This window comes from Fukomys damarensis, unplaced genomic scaffold, assembly GCF_012274545.1.
Source record: "Fukomys damarensis isolate Sample0158 unplaced genomic scaffold, DMR_v1.0_HiC HiC_scaffold_1, whole genome shotgun sequence".
NCBI lineage: Eukaryota > Metazoa > Chordata > Mammalia > Rodentia > Bathyergidae > Fukomys > Fukomys damarensis.
Window position 1 is genome coordinate 64,101,289 of NW_022900913.1, and position 17,649 is coordinate 64,118,937.

Genomic DNA, 17,649 nt, shown 5'->3' on the forward strand with positions numbered 1-17,649 from the left:
GGCGGCGGCGGCGGCGGTGAAGGGGCGGCTGAGCCCCCCCGGGAGTTACGCTGTAGCGACTGCATCGTGTGGAACCGGCAGCAGACGTGGCTGTGCGTGGTGCCTCTGTTCATCGGCTTCATCGGTCTGGGGCTCAGCCTTATGCTGCTCAAATGGATCGTGGTGGGCTCCGTCAAGGAGTACGTGCCCACCGACCTGGTGGACTCCAAGGGGATGGGCCAGGACCCTTTCTTCCTCTCCAAGCCCATCCTGCCACTCCCTCAGCCGGCGGCAGTGGCGCCGCCGCCTCCTCCAGGACGCCCAACCGGATTAGCACGCGCCTGACCACCATTACGCGGGCGCCCACTCGCTTCCCGGGCCACCGGGTGCCTATCCGGGCCAGCCCGCGCTCCACCACGGCCCGGAACACTGGGGCGCCCCCGACGGTCCAGTCCACCACCACGGCCCCCTTCTTCAGTAGCAGCACTCTGGGCTCGCGACCCCCAGCGCCAGGAAGCCCCAGTACCCAGGCGATGCCCTCCTGGCCCACTGCGGCATATGCTACCTCCTCCTACCTTCACGATTCTACTCCCTCCTGGACTCTGTCTCCCTTTCAGGATGCTGCCGCCTCCTTTTCCTCCTCCTCCACCGCCACACCAGAAACTAGCACCAGCCCCAAATTTCGTAAGTAAACACGGTCTCTCAACTCTGATTTATCACCCTGGCCCCTCTCTGCCCCTGTCTGAGCCCCTCGCTTCTTGGCTTCTGGAGAGCTCCCTCCCCCATCCCAGGTCGGGCTTGCAGAGTGCGGGACGGGGCATAAACAGGTGCGGGCCGGTGCTGGGTCCGGTGTGCAGCGGGGCTGGGGTGAAGGGAGGGCAGATCTTGCAGCTCCATTGCCCGACTTCCCTGAGTCCCGAATGAGAACAGAACCCCTGACTCCCTTCACAGGGTTAAGGCCAGTGCATCCGCTCTCACTGCAGACCTGCGGGCAGAGAGAGCTCTGTGGCATCCTGTTCCCGCACCAGGCTGGGGAGGGAGGGAAAGAAGAAGGGCCTTCCAAAGAGCCCTGTCCCACGCCACCCATGGGCAGCAAGGAGAAAAAAAAAAAAAAAAAAAAAAAAAACCAGCAAATTGACCCAGGATAAACCACAAAGGGAAGTGCTGGGCGTTTGGTGGGTGAGGATGTGAGGGAGGTGTTGGAAGAATGTAGCTGAAGCCTTTTCAGCAGTCCCGGCCTCTTGGGGGACCAGGAAGGGTTAACCAGAAGCCATTGGGGGAGGTTAAAAGAGTCTACAATGATCACCCCCCAGCCTGCCTCTGGCCTAGCAGAGGTGTAGAAATTGATTCTGTGACCGCTGAGCATGAGTTAAGTAGGAGGGAATAAGAAGAGAGCCCTGCGGAGTGGCTGCTTCTGAGGTCCCGAGAAAGAAGAGCCCCCCATTTTTTTTAGATGTCCAGCATTTGCTTTTGTTCTTTTCCCAAAGGTGGGGTGTGGACCTGGTCTCCTTGCCACCCCAGCTTGAAAGACAGGCAGGCTGGGACAGAGTTCTCTGCACTGGAAGGGAGAACACCAACCATTTTTGAATCACCCTTTGGGTAAAGCATGTGCATTCTGGGCTCAATTTTTATGGGTCCTGGACAGTTAACCACACTTGGATAGCTTTTTGTATATAGGTGTAGGCTTTGTATTTTTCTGAATGTTTTAGGTAACTAATTGGCCTCCCACCCCACCCCCTTACATTTTTCTTACTATAAAGAAATCTCAGGAACCTCCTTTATCTGATGACTGATCAGGGTACAGGAATAGTTTGTTGAACCTGTGAAGGTTATTTAGGACAAACCCCTACCTTTCCAGTTTCAAGTTCTTTGCAAGGCTGTTCTGCAAAAACTGATTGTGCTATCTTGATACTGTATTTCTGTTTGAGGCTGTAACATCTAGGGGAATGACAGTGCTCATCATTAACTCAGTGCTGCTAGGAATTCCTGGTTTGGTTTCTCTGTCATGTGGTATTTTTTTCATATCCCCCAGCTGTGATCTCCCTTAACCCTTGAAACTTTTTTACCAGAAAATTTTTATTAAGGATTAAGTGTATTTGTAAGTAAGATCCAGGAGAGAAACTCCTGTTCCCTTATATACTGCTTTAGAGAAAACAGGCTAGACAATAAATGCCAGTCAGGAAGGAGAGGGGAAGGAAGCATTCTGCCACCACCAGAATGGCAGGAGAGTCCTAAACTAACAGCGTTTCTGCTTTGGTTGGAGCAGTCATTTCTGAAAGCAGTTTCTCAGGAGATGTTTAGAGGCTCCTCTCAACCATCTAGCTTGAGTTTTGTGCAGGGATGAAGGATTTGCTAGTGTGTGTGTGAACCTATTAAATCCACTGAAAATAGGTGTCCGTGGAAGCCCTAGATATTTTTTAATGTTTTGATGCAGTTGATATGAATAATGGAGTGTTCCAGCACTTCCCAGCCCTGTGTCTGTAGGGGGGGTGGCAGCACTTCTTGGGGTGTTTCTTGTTCTTTTTCAATTGATTTCCTTGTGTTCCATTCTGGGGAGGTCTTCAGAGAAAAACCCTAAGGTAATTATTTCTGCCCCTCTACTTTCTCCATTCTCTGGAAGGGAATGGCAGCCTGTTTAATAAGTAATGATTATTGACAGCAAAAGAAAGGGAAAAATCTGTAAATGTTGTCAATGTTCACATAGACATATAAGCATTATTTATTTTATTTGTAGTTGAGGTGTAGCCCTTTCTCTGTTTGAAACCCTTAACAAGGAGTTGAATTAAGGGATAAAAGGCAAGTATGAAAATCTGGCAGAAATTGACCTGGTTTGCATACATCAATAAGGGAAATGTTACTGAAAGGTAGATTATGTAGTTTCTATAAAAGGTGGGTTTTAAATAGGTAGGTTTTGTGGTAATTTAAAGAAAAGGCATATTTAATTATTTTTTCATCTAAGGCTGCAGGATTAATAAAAGGAAACAAAGATTTCATTTGCAGGATTATCAGCACTGCTGCTCTGAGCTGAATTATAGCTTGAATAGCTGGTATTCATATTTTTCAGTTGTTTTGATTATGTCACTGAAGTTCCCAAGAGAGAAATCCCTCCTTGCTTGGCTCCTGCTTCCATTCCTCAGCAGGGTTTTTTTGTTTTGTTTTGTTTTTTTCCTGTGCTTCTGTTTCTTTTCTTTTCAATGAAAGTCATGCATTCAGTTTTTGTACCTGAAGACAGCCAAGCATGATGCTGTTTTTGTGAGGCTCATAAAATTCTTAAATGGCCAGAGTCTTGGTTCTTGAATTGAACCTTTCATGGCTTATAGTATGAATGTCTTTGTGTTGATCTCAGAACAGTCAGAAGGCTCAGTTCTGTAAGGGCAGCACAGTTCTTTGGAGTGGGAGGCACTTGTTCACTGAGAATAAACACACTTGCTAAAGGATAGTAGGACTTTGGCAAGCAAAAGCTCTGTAGGAAGGGCCCAGTTGACACCTTAAACAGCAGTGGGATAAGAGATCAGCATTTGAGTCTTGTCTTCTGTTCTTTACCCTTTAGACCATGAATTGGACCAAAAGTTTCCTCAGTCACTGTCCCTGGAATGTCTTGGCTTCCCAGTGGCCCAGTATTGCCTTCCTCTAGGCTTCTTATAAATAAGTGTTTTAAATGTATTGCTACTAGGGGATTATTTCAGTAAGTGTCTTTTTGAAGCATTTTGTATCTGAAAATGTAGGTTAGTTTACTGATTTTGTAGCCAGTGAGAGGTCACTACAAATAGAACAGTGGTTTTGGCCAACATCTTTTCCCTGTTATAGCCCTTTTACTTCTGTTTTTAGATTTGAAACATATTTGTATAATGTTTCTAATATCAGTGTGAATTATTTTTGAGTTTTGTACTTCTTTCACCTAGTGAAAAGGGCTATTTAACTGGTAAAAGGCCAGTAAGTGGCTGAATTCAAAGATAAAGACAAAGAGTACCTCTGAATGGACTATTCTTCAGATCATATTAGGAAGGTTATATAGTTAAATGCCAGTAAATTATATCACAGTTAATGAATAGTACATTTAGAGAAGAAATGAATATCATATGTAGCAGTAATATTTAAGCATGATATAAAGGCAAGTTTAATTCAACTCTTTAGTCATACCAATTGTGAGTTGTAAAAGAGCCCTTGATGAAATCAACCATTTTCTTGTTTATTTTTTCTATGTATTTACTCCTTCAATAAGCATACTCTTGGCTGCTTTGTAAGTGGCCTCAACTATAATTTGTTTAAAGTTACTTCTGTACCTCATGTTCTGTCTACACGAGTCAAGGCCTTTAAAGGTACTCCAACATAAAAATTACTGGTCCCAACCATGCATGGTCTGCCAAAGTGAGAGGAGTCAGAGCTCAAGATCAGCATTTTTTATGAAATACAGTTGAGAACTTTTTAATGAGCGTATGCTGCAAACTGAGTATATTTTGATTTCCTTTGGTCTTAATACAGAATTATGGGACTTCTCTGTTTTGATCATTTGCAGTGTACAGTTTTGTTCTTTAGACATGTCTTTAGACACTTTGGTTCTAACCCAAATAAAATATGTAAAAAGTATGTGGGGATTGGGCACTGGCTTCTTTTAGGGCCCCTTTGAGTTTGATTTGAGTGCATCATAACGGCACGGTTGAAGAATTCCCCTCAATTCCTCATGACCAAGGAAGGGGAGTGGAGGTGTTTTTGCTAGTCAGGAATACCATTTTTAGGTGAACTTGTGAATCCAGCCACCTTAGTATTTGTACTCTATCCTGGATGGGCTTTATTTTAAATGTAGTGTTAATCCACAAGCTTGTTTGGAAAAAATGACCTCCTTTGAGGCAATTTCTGCTGCTGAAGGGGCAGCTTTCCTCATTCTAGGCTGAGCCACGGGCAGGCATCTGGAGCAGTTTGTGGAGTCAGTGCCACCCTGGGAGAGCACAGGAACAAAGTCTGTCCTTTTCAGTGTTCCCAGCCTTTCTTCCTGGTCATGCCACAATCCACAATAATAGAGCTGATTTTTAACTTCTTTTGTCGAAATCCTTTTCTCATAACCTCTCATATCCAGTGCCAAGCATATCTCAACATTCTATCTGGAGAATTGAAAATGGAACATGAAATTTGGCCCTGAAATGTAAAAGAGCAGGGGAAGAGTCATAAATCTAAGCCTTTAAAATACATTTGAATTGCTTCTGAATGGAACTGAAATTCATTTTTCTTCCGGTCTGTTTTTATCTCTAGACCAGTGTGTTGGGTAAGCCACGGCACTCAGATTGCCTTGACAAATACCCCTGAAATGATGAAAAGTTTTACTTATCTACCTCCAGGAGTGTTCCCTGTAGAACTGTGTTCATGGTGAAGGTAGCAGGAGGAATGGACTCCATCTCTTGTGGGCTTAGCTTTGTAATGTCAACATGAAGACATATCTGAGCAATGCTTCCCTTTTGTGCAGCTAACAAAAAAGAATGATAGCACACTTGTTTGTTTTTCTGTTTTCATTAGTCTTTCACTGAAGATTTCAGTTCCATTGTCTTGAATCATGGCTCTCATTGAGGAAACTTGTTATATATCCATAGTAACTTAGACTCATTTTAAGTTGTTTTAAACAAATTATCACTGTGATGAGACATGTTGGACTGCTTAATTTGATATAAAAATTAAAAGAAATTTAGGTAATTCCATTATTAAAATATCTTGGTACTTTTTAAAAAATAAATTAAGGATTCTAAAACTTGGTAGAAGATTAATGGCTATTTATTTTCCCACATTGATTGGTTTACACATCATATTAATTAGGATGGCATTTATCGTCTGATTCCACTACACAGGTGTACAATTATACAGAAGCTGTTGTATATGTTCATATATTACATTTCCATAATGCATGTTGTACATTTCAATCTTTTAATTGATTTATTCAGCCTCTGTTTGCAAAGCCGCTGATTGGTTGATTTTAAATGTTTATGAAAGTAATTGTTTAAAAAGAAAATTAAGGTAAGACTTAACCTATATGACATAAATTCTCTACTATCTGCTGTAACATCAAGGCCTTCCCCTGAGTGTGTGTACTGGTTTCAGTTTAGTGTCCCCAGCTCCACCCTAAGCCACACCTTTAATTAATTGTTCTTCATTAAAGACATTAGTAGGGTCTGGGATTTAGCTCAGTGGTTCAGCTGCCTGCCTTGAGCAGGAGGACCGGAGTTGGATCCTGGTACAAAAAAATAAATAAATAAATAGACATTAGTGAACAAGTCTACATGCAAATTCAGGTTCTTCCTAACCATTCTAATGTGCTACTGCCCTGGGAATCTTGTATAGCTTTCTTGTCCATATAATTCAAATTAATTCTCTTTCCTTTTTCTCTTGAAAAAAACCAACAACAGTTAAACACCTTTTGGAGTTTCTTTTAAGCATCCAACTACATTTTAATAGAAACTACAGTTATCTTTCATCTCCACAGTCATATCCATGGCTTATGTAATATTTACCTAAATTACATAATTACCGTAACCATTGGTATAAAGAAGTTTGTTACTCCAACTGAGCATTGTTAAGGGACTAACTCATCTGGCATCTGCAGTGTAAGCAGGTTTCCTTGCACCTGTGTGATGGCTGTGTCCTTTCCGACGTGCCAGCATCTGTGAGGATCCTCCTGATGGGTTTGGGGAAGGCAGCTGATGAAGGAGTTTGGCCAAGAGCAGTTAAAAAAATTGTGATAGTTGGTTGCATTACTGAAAATGAGTGTCAGTCGTTACCATATTTATTAGGGTCTTTTGTGGAACAACAAAAATACATGTAAAAAAAAAAAATCCAGAATAGAAACTTGTGTCCGTGTAGCCTATTATGTTATGCAACCTTAAAAAACTAATTTATTTTCCCTGACCTTTAACTTCCTCCTCTGAGATCATGAGGGTGATGATAATACTCTGACTTGCACACCACTCTAGAAAGAGCTCATTAACTTCAAAACACTTGACTGGGAAGTGGGTAGCCTGGATCTATTCATCAGGCCATTGATCCAGCTGGAATCTTAGCTGGTTTGCCCCCCATCTTTCATCCCAAAGATTATTGTTCTTGTTTGTCTTGGATGATTTCTGTATTTCTTTTCTGATACAGTAAAACACAGTGTGAAAATCTACCTCCATTCAGCTTGGAAGTTTAATTGCAAACTGGAACCCACCGTTTCTCATACTTTTCATGGTGTTTATTGAAGCCAGTTTGGGACAGCTCATTATAGGATCTGGAATTTAGAAGGAAGTGAGTGAGATGGCTGAATGATCTGAAAGTTTAAGATCTACAGAAACCCAAAGATTCTTGATAAATGAAAGAGTGCCCCATGACACCCTTTTGTGCTATTTCTACACAGTCTTATTGTCACTGGGTCTTTAAAGTTGGATGAGAATTGAAGTGGAAATAGGCAGTCTTTGCTTCTCATTCTGTTCTTCTCAGCGTTTACTGTTCCTGTCAGCATTAGGTTGTCCAGAGTTAATAGCGCGACTACATCTACCAGAGAACTCTTTCTAGGTATGAGTTTTCCCTTTGGAGAATGTGAACATGTTGAAAATATTTATCATCCAGTCTGTTACAAAGTGCATTCTGCATTATATATCAAATGTTACTTTTTATTGTTATATTTTTTATTTTTTCAGGCAGGTAGGTGATTGTATGTAAATCATTGATTGCCATTTATGAGCATACAAAAAGGGTAGAAACAAACCTGCAAACCTGACTTCAAAAATTATTTTAATAATGGAAGCTTGCCAGCTTCCAGTGACAAGATTTTGTCTTTGAGGCCTCTTCTAGAATATAATGAGGATCATGGATGCATTGTAGGCTATAAGAACATTTTATTTCTTTTTTTTTTTTAAGTCACCTGAATACATGCAACTACTTTAGCTTGAATACACCATAGCCAGGATTACGAGACTATCATAAATATTATACCAAGTCTTTGATAAAAATTTTTGAACACATTAATCTTCCTTTTAATATACCCTTACCAAACCTACATAAGACTCAATACATATCTTCCTGTGAATTGCCAGGGAGTTAGAATTTCACTAAGAGAGAAAGCTGTACCCTCATCATCCTTTTGAGATCAAATTCCCTTGAGTTTGGTGTCTTGAGTTTTACTTTTAATACTGTGAAAGAACTTGTGACTGTCCCAGTGTTGGCTTGGGATTTTAGGTAATAATAAAAGTGAGAGCTGCAATGTGCAGTCAAGCTGGGTGCCAGGAAAATATGATATGTTGACATTCTTTAATTTATTTTTGAAATCATCTAATATGTATGGTCTAAGCATTATTATCTCAATTATACAAGTAATGCAAATGGGCTTAGAGGTTGTACAATTTACATAGGACATGCATAGGTTTTATAGTTTGAATGATCAGGAAAATAGACAGTTTTACAGGTAATTGTACTCATTCCAACCTTAGTTTCCTAAACTGTTGATACAGTGTTATGGTATCTGTTTACACTACCTTTTGCAAACCCTTAGCACATAGTAGCATTTGCTGTTAAAAAGTCAAAAAATGGCACATCTGCTCTGTACCTCTTCTTTGCTCTAGTAAAAGAGACCCTTTCTAATCATAAAATTGCCCTGCTTTGTAGTCTAAGGAGAAATTCAGATGTTTCCACAAAATATAAGGAATATTTTTCTCTTTTAATTTCTTTTAGCTTTGTTAAGTATATATAAAAACTGTGTGTATTTGATGTGTACATTTTGATGAGACTGGGCATCTGCACACAAATACCTGTGATACAGTCACTGTAGAAGACTAAATATACCCATGTTCGCCAAACAGTTTTTTGAGGTAGGAACACATACTGTAAAATTTAACTTAATGCAAAAACACAGAGTGTACAGGCAAAAAAGATGCTGCATTTGAATGTGGCTGACCTCTTGTTCCTTTATTGTTTTAACTCTGTTTTCACCTATGGCTTCTTGAATTCAGTATATCATGGTCAGAAAACAGTTACAGACTTGATTTCGCTGCCACCTGAGATTCACTCCAAATGTACCTTTGATTACAGAAGTTACTGCATCGCATGCTGACGTGATCAAGGCACATGCCAGGGAACGTCTGGAGGGATAGCCTTTCAGTCCTACTGTCATGTAGTTCAGATACTCGGTTACCCACCTTGCTAAGCAGATGGTGGACATTGTGCCATATGTATTGTCTCCTATGGACTGTAACCCTAATGCATGGTTCCCAATTTGACTATCCCGAAAAGTTCTGCGAAGTTCTAAAAAGAGAAATATTAATAATAGCACTTTGGTATTGGGGAAAGGATACTACCCAGCAGACCTAACATTCCTCACTTATTTGGCATTTTTGTGTATCGGGTATCTTCTTAGGTAGAAGAAAAACTGTATTTTGTTGGTTAAAGTGAAAGATGATTGGAGTTATTTTTGCAAGCTTATAAAAAGAAAATGGGGACAAGTGAAAAACTAAATCTATAAAATAGCTTTTAGAGACCCATGCTAAAAAACAAGTGTACTGTAATGTCAGAAAATGAGTGTTATCAAAACCCCTGAAGACAGTGAATGAACCCCACTGACCAAGAATACCAGCATTACTTACAAAGAAGAAGGGTGGTGATATGGCTTACTCAAACTTACTACTTTTTAAAAAATGCTTTTTTTGGCATGTTTGCAAAGTGTAGGCTGTAGAAATTAAAAGAAAATAGGGTGCACAAATGTTTATCTTAAGGCCATTTTGACTGAATTGTATGTGACGTTTTAGTATGCTATTTTTTACTTTTGTATTTAATGTCTGACCAGTGCCCATGCCATACTAAATAGCCATAGCTGGGAAGACTTCTTTCTTCGGCAAATGCAAAGTATTTTTATTAATGTTAGCTCCCGAACCTGTTCATGTTGGTTATTTGTGGTAATGAAATTAGGTAGTGTATATAAATGTTATGCAAACTGATAGAGTCATTGTGGTTTCCGCTAAAACTAAATTGATTACATTGAAAATAATCTGTGAGGATAATTCACTTCAAAATGGTACTAATAAAAAATTTATAAATTATTATAGAAAAAACTGAGCCAGTTTAAGGGAGAATTTATATCCATAAGAAATCTGTATGTGGATTATTTCATTGGTGGTGGTTTTAATTCTCAATCCACAGTAAATAAACTGAACCTGAAAAATTACAATATGCATTATGGGTATGGTTTTATACAAGAAAGACAAAAATTATTTCTTCAAAGACTTGAACTGTATAATCAGGTATTTTGCATTTATGTATTTCACATTAAGTTTTGCATATTTTAGGTTAAGGAAATGTTTACTTAGATACTATAAGATATTAAACTTTATTTTCAATAATTTTAAGGATATCGGGAAATCACTATTATATAATAATGCATCTAAACTTTGGGGTAGAAAAATTAAATGAGATGCCAGTTTTTTGAACTATAAGACAGTAGTATATGCAGTAAGCTTATTCAAGCAAAACATACTCAGGTATCTCTCTAGTCTGAAGATATTAAATTAGAAAAATATAACATAAATTCCATGAATTAAATTATTGATGTTGCTTCTCTGAAGATTTTAGATTTTTTTCTTTTCACTTTAAGAGTTTGTGTGTTAATTGGTGTCAGCATTACAGTGTTGACTGAGCTGAGTTCCTGCTGTGAAGTGCAGATGTATAGGAATACAAACACATTTTCATTTGCTTGTGGGAAATACTGCCTTATTGACAGCAGAGTGGTTTGCCCTGGGCCTTTGATTATTGGCCTAGATCTTTTAAGAATATGGGTGATGATGGAAGCTTAGTGAGTTACTTGATGGCTCTTCCAGTCTGTGGATGTTAACAGTCTTTAGTAATACTGCTGGGATGGATATAGCTGGTTGAAATCAATGAATTGTGTGTTAACTCATTATCTGATCTATTTCAAGGATGACATGAAGGGAGACTGCAAAGGGTAGGTGGTAGTCTTTGGCCTTAGAGAATAGAGTTGTGTATACCAGTGGGATGATTAATTCCAAGATCTTCTAGGTGATGTAATCCTGTCATAGAATTACAAGGTTAGCGGGTTAGACCCTGCATAGTTAAACTCCATAGTCCTTTCGAAAGTGATGATTTGTAGGCCGTATGATGAATTACGCTCCAAGTCTCCCAGGTAGCTCATAAACAGTAGTGAACAAAAAGAGCCAGAACAAAAATATAGTTCTATTTACACGGTGCTCAAGTGTGAAAGGTGAACTGTGATTTTTTTTGGAGGAAGAGGCATGGTGAATGGAAGGGTGGGAGGGGATCTGTGGTGTAGAGTGCTATAGTACTGATAATATGCTTGTTGTTCTGGGAGCCGGTTACTTGAGTGAGTTCAATGCATCACGATTTACCAGTCTGTATTGTTATAATATGTGCACTCTTTATATAAATATATAAAACTTTAAAAAGAAGGAAATCTTTTGAAACATGCTTTGGCCTCAGCACTCCATGCAGCCAGGGTGTCAGCCTGAGCCTCATTTATAGACCCCCAGCTTCTAGCTCTTGAGTGTTTGCTCTTTGGCCCACAGTCTGACAGAGAGATCCAAAGACAAGATGCTGTGGTGTCTGCATCTTCCTTTGTTCTAGGATCTTGGCTTAGGAAGACCCATCCTCATCATCAAGTGCTTTTTTACTGAAGTCTTTCTGGCTGGATTCTTTATGTTCATATTAAATAAAGTTTTCTTTTAGGCATATCAGTAATGTTCCTAATAGAGTATAAGTTGCCATATTTTTTGTACATTTTACACATGTAAAACCGTCTTTTTTTTCTGAGAATGGCTTATGTCACAGTTGTGTAAACATTATAGTGTATGATACTCAAGAAAGACATTCATGTACCCTTATGGTTTTTGTTGAGAAGACCAAAGCGAATGTACTAGAGAACAGTCGAGTGCTTAAATGTTTAATTCTAACACGCAGAACTGGGCTGTTTCAGAAAGTAGTTGCCACGGCTGACATACTTAGTTTCAAAAGAGAATTTCCTTAGGTAGAGAAATGGAGAAGTGAGGGCAAAGGAGTAAAAGCCTGGAGGGAAGGTAGAAGTTGGCATCCCTGCCCTCTGTGGGAACCAGGGAGGGACCTGGCACCGTGGGCAGATAGGTCTTCTTCCAGAAGTGGTAGTGCAGCCTTACCTATCCCTTAGGGCTCAGGAAGGACATCAATAGGCTGCTGTGTTAATGCACAATCAGTATGGTGCAAGGAAGTCACAGAATCTGTGGGATTTTCAGAATGTGCAGTGTTTCCAGTATGACTTGGAGGAAAGAACAGGCCATGAATTTTAAAGATTCTCCAAGGCTAACTGGTTCCAAATTATTTAAAGATGTCGTTTCTGATTGGCGCAGGGTATATATAAGTATTGACTTCATTCCAGTGCTGCTTCAGAGTGCTGCAAAAAGCACTAGAATTGCTGTGTTTTAAGGATGTTTAGTTTATCCATAGTCACGTCAACACAGCCCTAGATTGAACCCAAAATAACAGCTTTCGAATATCAAAAAATTTGCAAGTAGAGATACGAGGAGAATAGCAAGAAGAAACTGTTGATTACACTTCACCTAAATTAACCTGTGACTGCCTTCCGAGTTTTCAGAGGCAAAAACCCCTTCACGAACGGATTGCCACAACACCCTTCTGGTTCCATCTGGGATCCTCTTTGCAGAACTCACTCACACATTTTGGGATTGAATGCTGACATTGCTTAGTGTTCAGAAGGAAGCCCCCTTTGATTCCCTGTCTGCACCCATCACATGGTGAGGAGTCAGAGAAGGAAGATGCTGGAGGTATGTAGATGAGGGCCTCACATGGCCTGCTGAAGAGCTCCTGTCACAGAAAGAGAACCACATCTGGGCATTGATGTACGGACAGCCGAAATTAGTTATGTCACCCACTTTGTTCACTGTGGAGAACCTGAGGTGAGAATGACATTCTCATTCCTGCTGGCTCATGAGGTTGCTTGCTCTTACCAGGTAGAGGGGCTGTAACACCGTGTAAGTGCAAATGCTAACTTACCATTAATATCCAATGGCATCTCTCTGGTATTTTTTACTGATCAGATAATTTTACTGATGTTACCTTTTATAATATGCCAGCTGATGTATACTGATATAATTTGCTTAGGATATTTTCAGTTTATTTATTTTATTAACTTGGATAATGGTGAATATTCTTAATTATCTGTTCCAGTCTTTGTACATTTGATCAGAAGAGAGATTTTTGAAGGGAAAGCAATGAGGTAGATCAGGGTTTTAGCAGAGGCAGTGTGGAGTCTGTGTCTGTCCTTCATCCCTTGGTTTTTTGAGCTTCTAAATGCCCTTCTGTGGTACCACATGGATGCTCCTCTTTCACTGCAAGAGTCTCTGAGTAATTTATGATAAATAATGAAATGGTATTTCCTACAATACATTGCAAATAGCTGATGGTTGTAGAAGTCTAAGGAGCTCTATTACTTCTATTTATTTTGTTTTGTTTTTTTGTTACTGGGCATCAAATTCGAGTACTTGTGCTTGCGAAGCAGGTGGTGGAACCACTGAGCCCCTGGCCATTACTTTTAAATGACTGGATTACACAGAAATGTTAACCCTAAAGAGAAGTGGTCAAGTAGACCATGCTGCTTTTGAAGCACAGTTTTCACCCTGCTGCTTCTCCTGGGTTTTCTGTATTCAAGCTCTGCAAGGACTGGGGCCTAAGTATTTCCTTAATAGGATGGCAAAGAGGGCTTTTCAGCTACTTGGATTAATAGAAGCAATATTGGTTTATTTGTAGTGAGGGAGAGGAGGCATATGTAAAATTCATTTAATATTTGAAACCCTAAGATAAGCTTTAACAATTGGATTACAACCGAAAGGACTTTGATGTTTTACCAATGAAATCTGAAATGTTAGGATGCAACAATATGAATGTTTTGGTTGAGCATCAATCCTGAAAACAAGTCTTAAAGAGGAAACATTAGAATAATTTTATTTGACCAAAGCTTTATGCATATCTTAGATTTTCTTTTCAAAATTAAGTTCTATGACGATATTTGTATTCTCTCTCTTATCCTTTTGTACAGAAGTAGATATCAAATGCATATCCATTGAAATTCATGTCTCTTTGGTGCTCCAGGATGCATTTGTGCAGTAGCTAAATGTCGTTCACAGCGAATGTGTGTTCTACATCCTGGTTGCCATAAAATAGCTACATACGTAAGTGTTAGGATTTGAAGACTTTAATTTCTCACTGCAGAATGTCTTTGTATATTGCACTCCTATTGTTAAAATTGAATTAAATTGCCACTTTGTGAGCTCTGTATCGTGAAAGGAGAGCTTCTATGTGAGCAAGCTATTGAAAAGGTGATCTTTGGCCAGTGATACTTTTCAGTCAGAACCTTTGCTGAGTTTTAGCACAGTTCTTTCACATTTCCCCAGACTTATTACTCTGCCACATAAAATCTTCAGTTACTCTTCTAGAACTGCTTCATTCCTCCAAAAGGTATGCAATGAATTGTATTAAAACAGACCATACATGGTACTTTTTCAGAAGAGTACTCTAGCAGTCCAATCAGTTTCTTCTTACTGCTGTGCAGGAAAATTCACTTTAATCCTCAGTTATACGCTATTGAGCAAAACTGCTTGGCCTTCACAAAACAGAGGTGCTTTCATTCCAGGGAAGTTGGGCTGTTGGAATATTTGAGAATATTTTTTGCTTTTTGATGACAGGATTGCTACTATGCGCTGAGAGAGACATATTTAGAGAAGGAAAGTGCGTCCCAAAACCCTGTTTGATGAATGGGCTGCATGACTCTGCTTCCTGACCAAATACCGTCTGGTGTGGCAGCAGTGTGCCCTTGCAGTACAACCCACTTCCACGTATCAGAGCACAAGACTCGGAAATTGTATGGCTTGATTTCTGTTTGCTTCCTCTATGACTGACTTCCTCCTTGATGCTCTGCCATTTTGTAAACTGTGAACAAAAGACCTTGGTGAAGTTGAGGATATTGGTCCCACATTTCTAGGGATGAGTTCCACTATGGAAAGAACAGAGCTCTTCTTTCCGGGAGGTTTATCATTTTTTCACATAAACTTTGCATTTGTTACATATATTTTAAACTCATATCCATGGAAAATTGGAAGCAGGAGAATTAGAAGAGAGATTTTGAAAGGGAGAAAAGTATTTAAGGTACAGAGGGATCCCTTGCCTGGTTTGGGGAATGTAGGTGCAGCTGTGCTACTTACTTCTTTGTTCCAAACCTCAGGGTAAACTAATGGATCTCTGGATTTAAGTTCTTCTTTTGTAAATGTGATTGTTGGACAGGATGGTCCCTGAGTCTCTGTGGCAAAGATTTGAAGAACACAAGGCTTGAAATTTGAGAGTAAAATCTTAGTGAGATTCTTTGAATTAATGATTCTACAAACACTCTCTTCCCTTTTCCCTTTCTTCTCCCTGTTTGTTTGTTCTCTCTCTCTCTCTCTCTCTCTCTCTCTCTCTCTCATTACACACATACAGTTTTCGTTCATGGCATATTAGTGTGGGATATTTAGGAGTCTATCATTTACTAGTAGCTTGATCTGGTATGTTATATAGGTGGGAGTTGGTTATAGCAAAAAGAATTCCTAGGGCCGGGGAAGTAGCTTAGTGGCACAAGGCCTGCCTGGTAAGCACAAGGTCCTGAGTTTTATTCCTGCCCCACTCCTCAAAAATCCAGAATTCCTAACCTTTCCCATGTGTATATAATACTAGAAAATATGAATGAAATGGGTATGCACAGTCCTAAAAGACTGCAATACACAAAATATTTTATTTGGAAGTATAAATGAATTCATCTAGTTATAATATCTTACCACCTTATTAAACAGAATTCCTAGGTAATGATTTGAGAAAGTGTTACAAGAACAAGAGAGAACCATCAGGCATGGTAGCCCAGTGCTCAAGAGGCAGGAGGCAGAGGCAGGAGGATAACCTCGAATTAGAGGACAGCCTAACTACAAAGCAAGATCTTATCTCCAAAAACAAAACAAACAAACAACAAAGAAGAGAGGACTAAGAAATGGTAAATCTAGGCCACAATTATGAGTGTGCCTTAATGTAAAACAACTATGTCCTGTTATAGTGGTTAGCATGGGGATTTTTGATCTGAGAATATGATTTCATTCATTGGATTAGAACACAGCTCTAAGCTGTGACAAAGTCAGAGTGACATTTGGTTCAAACTGCAAGTGGCTAGTTAATAATTTTTTCCACTTTAATTATTAAGTGTACTTATTATTATAGTGAGCTCTCTATAGAAAATTAGAAATCTAAACCATGAAATGTAAAATCAACTATAATTCTACCTCTCAGCAATAATTACTCGTTTTTGAAGATGAGCCTTTTTATTTTTCTTTTTGGGTATGTATTCTATACTTGAAAATGAAATTACACTTTAAGACTTCTTTAAGGTAGCTTTTTGAAATTTATATAAAAGTATTTCTATGTCAAGAATACCCCAAACTGTATCTTTCATGGCTCTGAGCTGAAATACATAGACATATTGAAATACAATGTGCTTATCACTTGTTAGGAATTTAGTAGTTTGTTTCAATTTGGTAATGATTATATAAAATTCTACTCTGCACATTCACAGCATGGAATGGAAATTTTGGAGCCAGTATGTACACAAACATTAATTTAAAAAAAAATGAAGTTCTGAATTCTCATCCAGGAAAATTGAGCAATTCAATTTTGCCAGTAAATTGTCAGAATGACTGTTCTTTCGCAGACCCCTCTGAGGTCCTAGGTGTTGCTGATCTTTAACAACAAAACAAACAACACCTTTGCCCGAAGGAAAGTATCAACAGAATGTCATGTTGGTGACTCATCCTGTGTTTCTCTGACTAGGAGTGAGGATAGACCTTGTTAGCTTGTGTTGGAGGCAAAGGCAGTGAACCTGTCCTGTCTGCAGGGACTTTGTGTCTGATGTTTCCACATCATCAGGGCCATCTTCACAGTCTGGGATGCCGCCAGGCAGTGGTGAGCCAGAAGTATGACAACTGCCCCATATATGTTCATCAGCAAAGGTTTCCCTCTCAACCCCAGTGGTGGTGTTTCAGGGAAAGGGTAGAGACCTCAGGTGACAGATAAAGTGTACCCATTCTTTGCTAGGAGATTATAGAAGTCAGCTCAGTGTGCAATACTGTACTACAGACAGGGTGACCTAGAAAACAGGACCTTTTTCTGACTGGTAAAGAAGCAGAAAGTTGAAGATAAGGGATTAGAGGCAGGGTAGCTTCTTTTCTTAGCTGGCAGATGGCCACTGTCTCACTGTGTCCCCACATGATCCACCCAGGCTTCCACACAGGAATGGGGAGAGACAGTTCAGTCCATAATAGAAGCTCAAGCACGTACATATAGACATCAAAAATAATTTCAAGTAATCTAAAGGACTTAGATTGCAACATTCTGAGTATAGACAGCACCTGGGTGCTCTTTCCCTTCTGTACTTTCTAACATGTCCTCAGTGCTCTGCTTGCCCTGTGGTTCTCCTTGGTGGGGTGGGTGTGGAGCTGGAGATGGGGCTCACCTTCCGGGGAGGTGCAGCCTGAGCTGCTCTGAACCTGGGCCTCTGCAGCAGCCACTCCCTCCAGCAACTGCAAGTCCAACACTTTTCCACCTAATAAGTGCCATGAAAACCCAGTGAGCTCC

General features: G+C 39.8%; 1 protein-coding gene across 1 annotated transcript in view; it reads left to right on the forward strand.

The window, feature by feature from the left end:
• Nrg3 (neuregulin 3) overlaps window positions 1–17,649 on the forward strand; it is a gene marked incomplete at its 5' end in the record, with an annotated part of 1,020,825 nt that continues 1,003,176 nt past the window's right edge. The window contains 2 exon segments of the mRNA XM_033763192.1: window positions 1–244; window positions 247–663. Coding sequence (XP_033619083.1) covers window positions 1–244; window positions 247–663 — 661 coding nt within the window.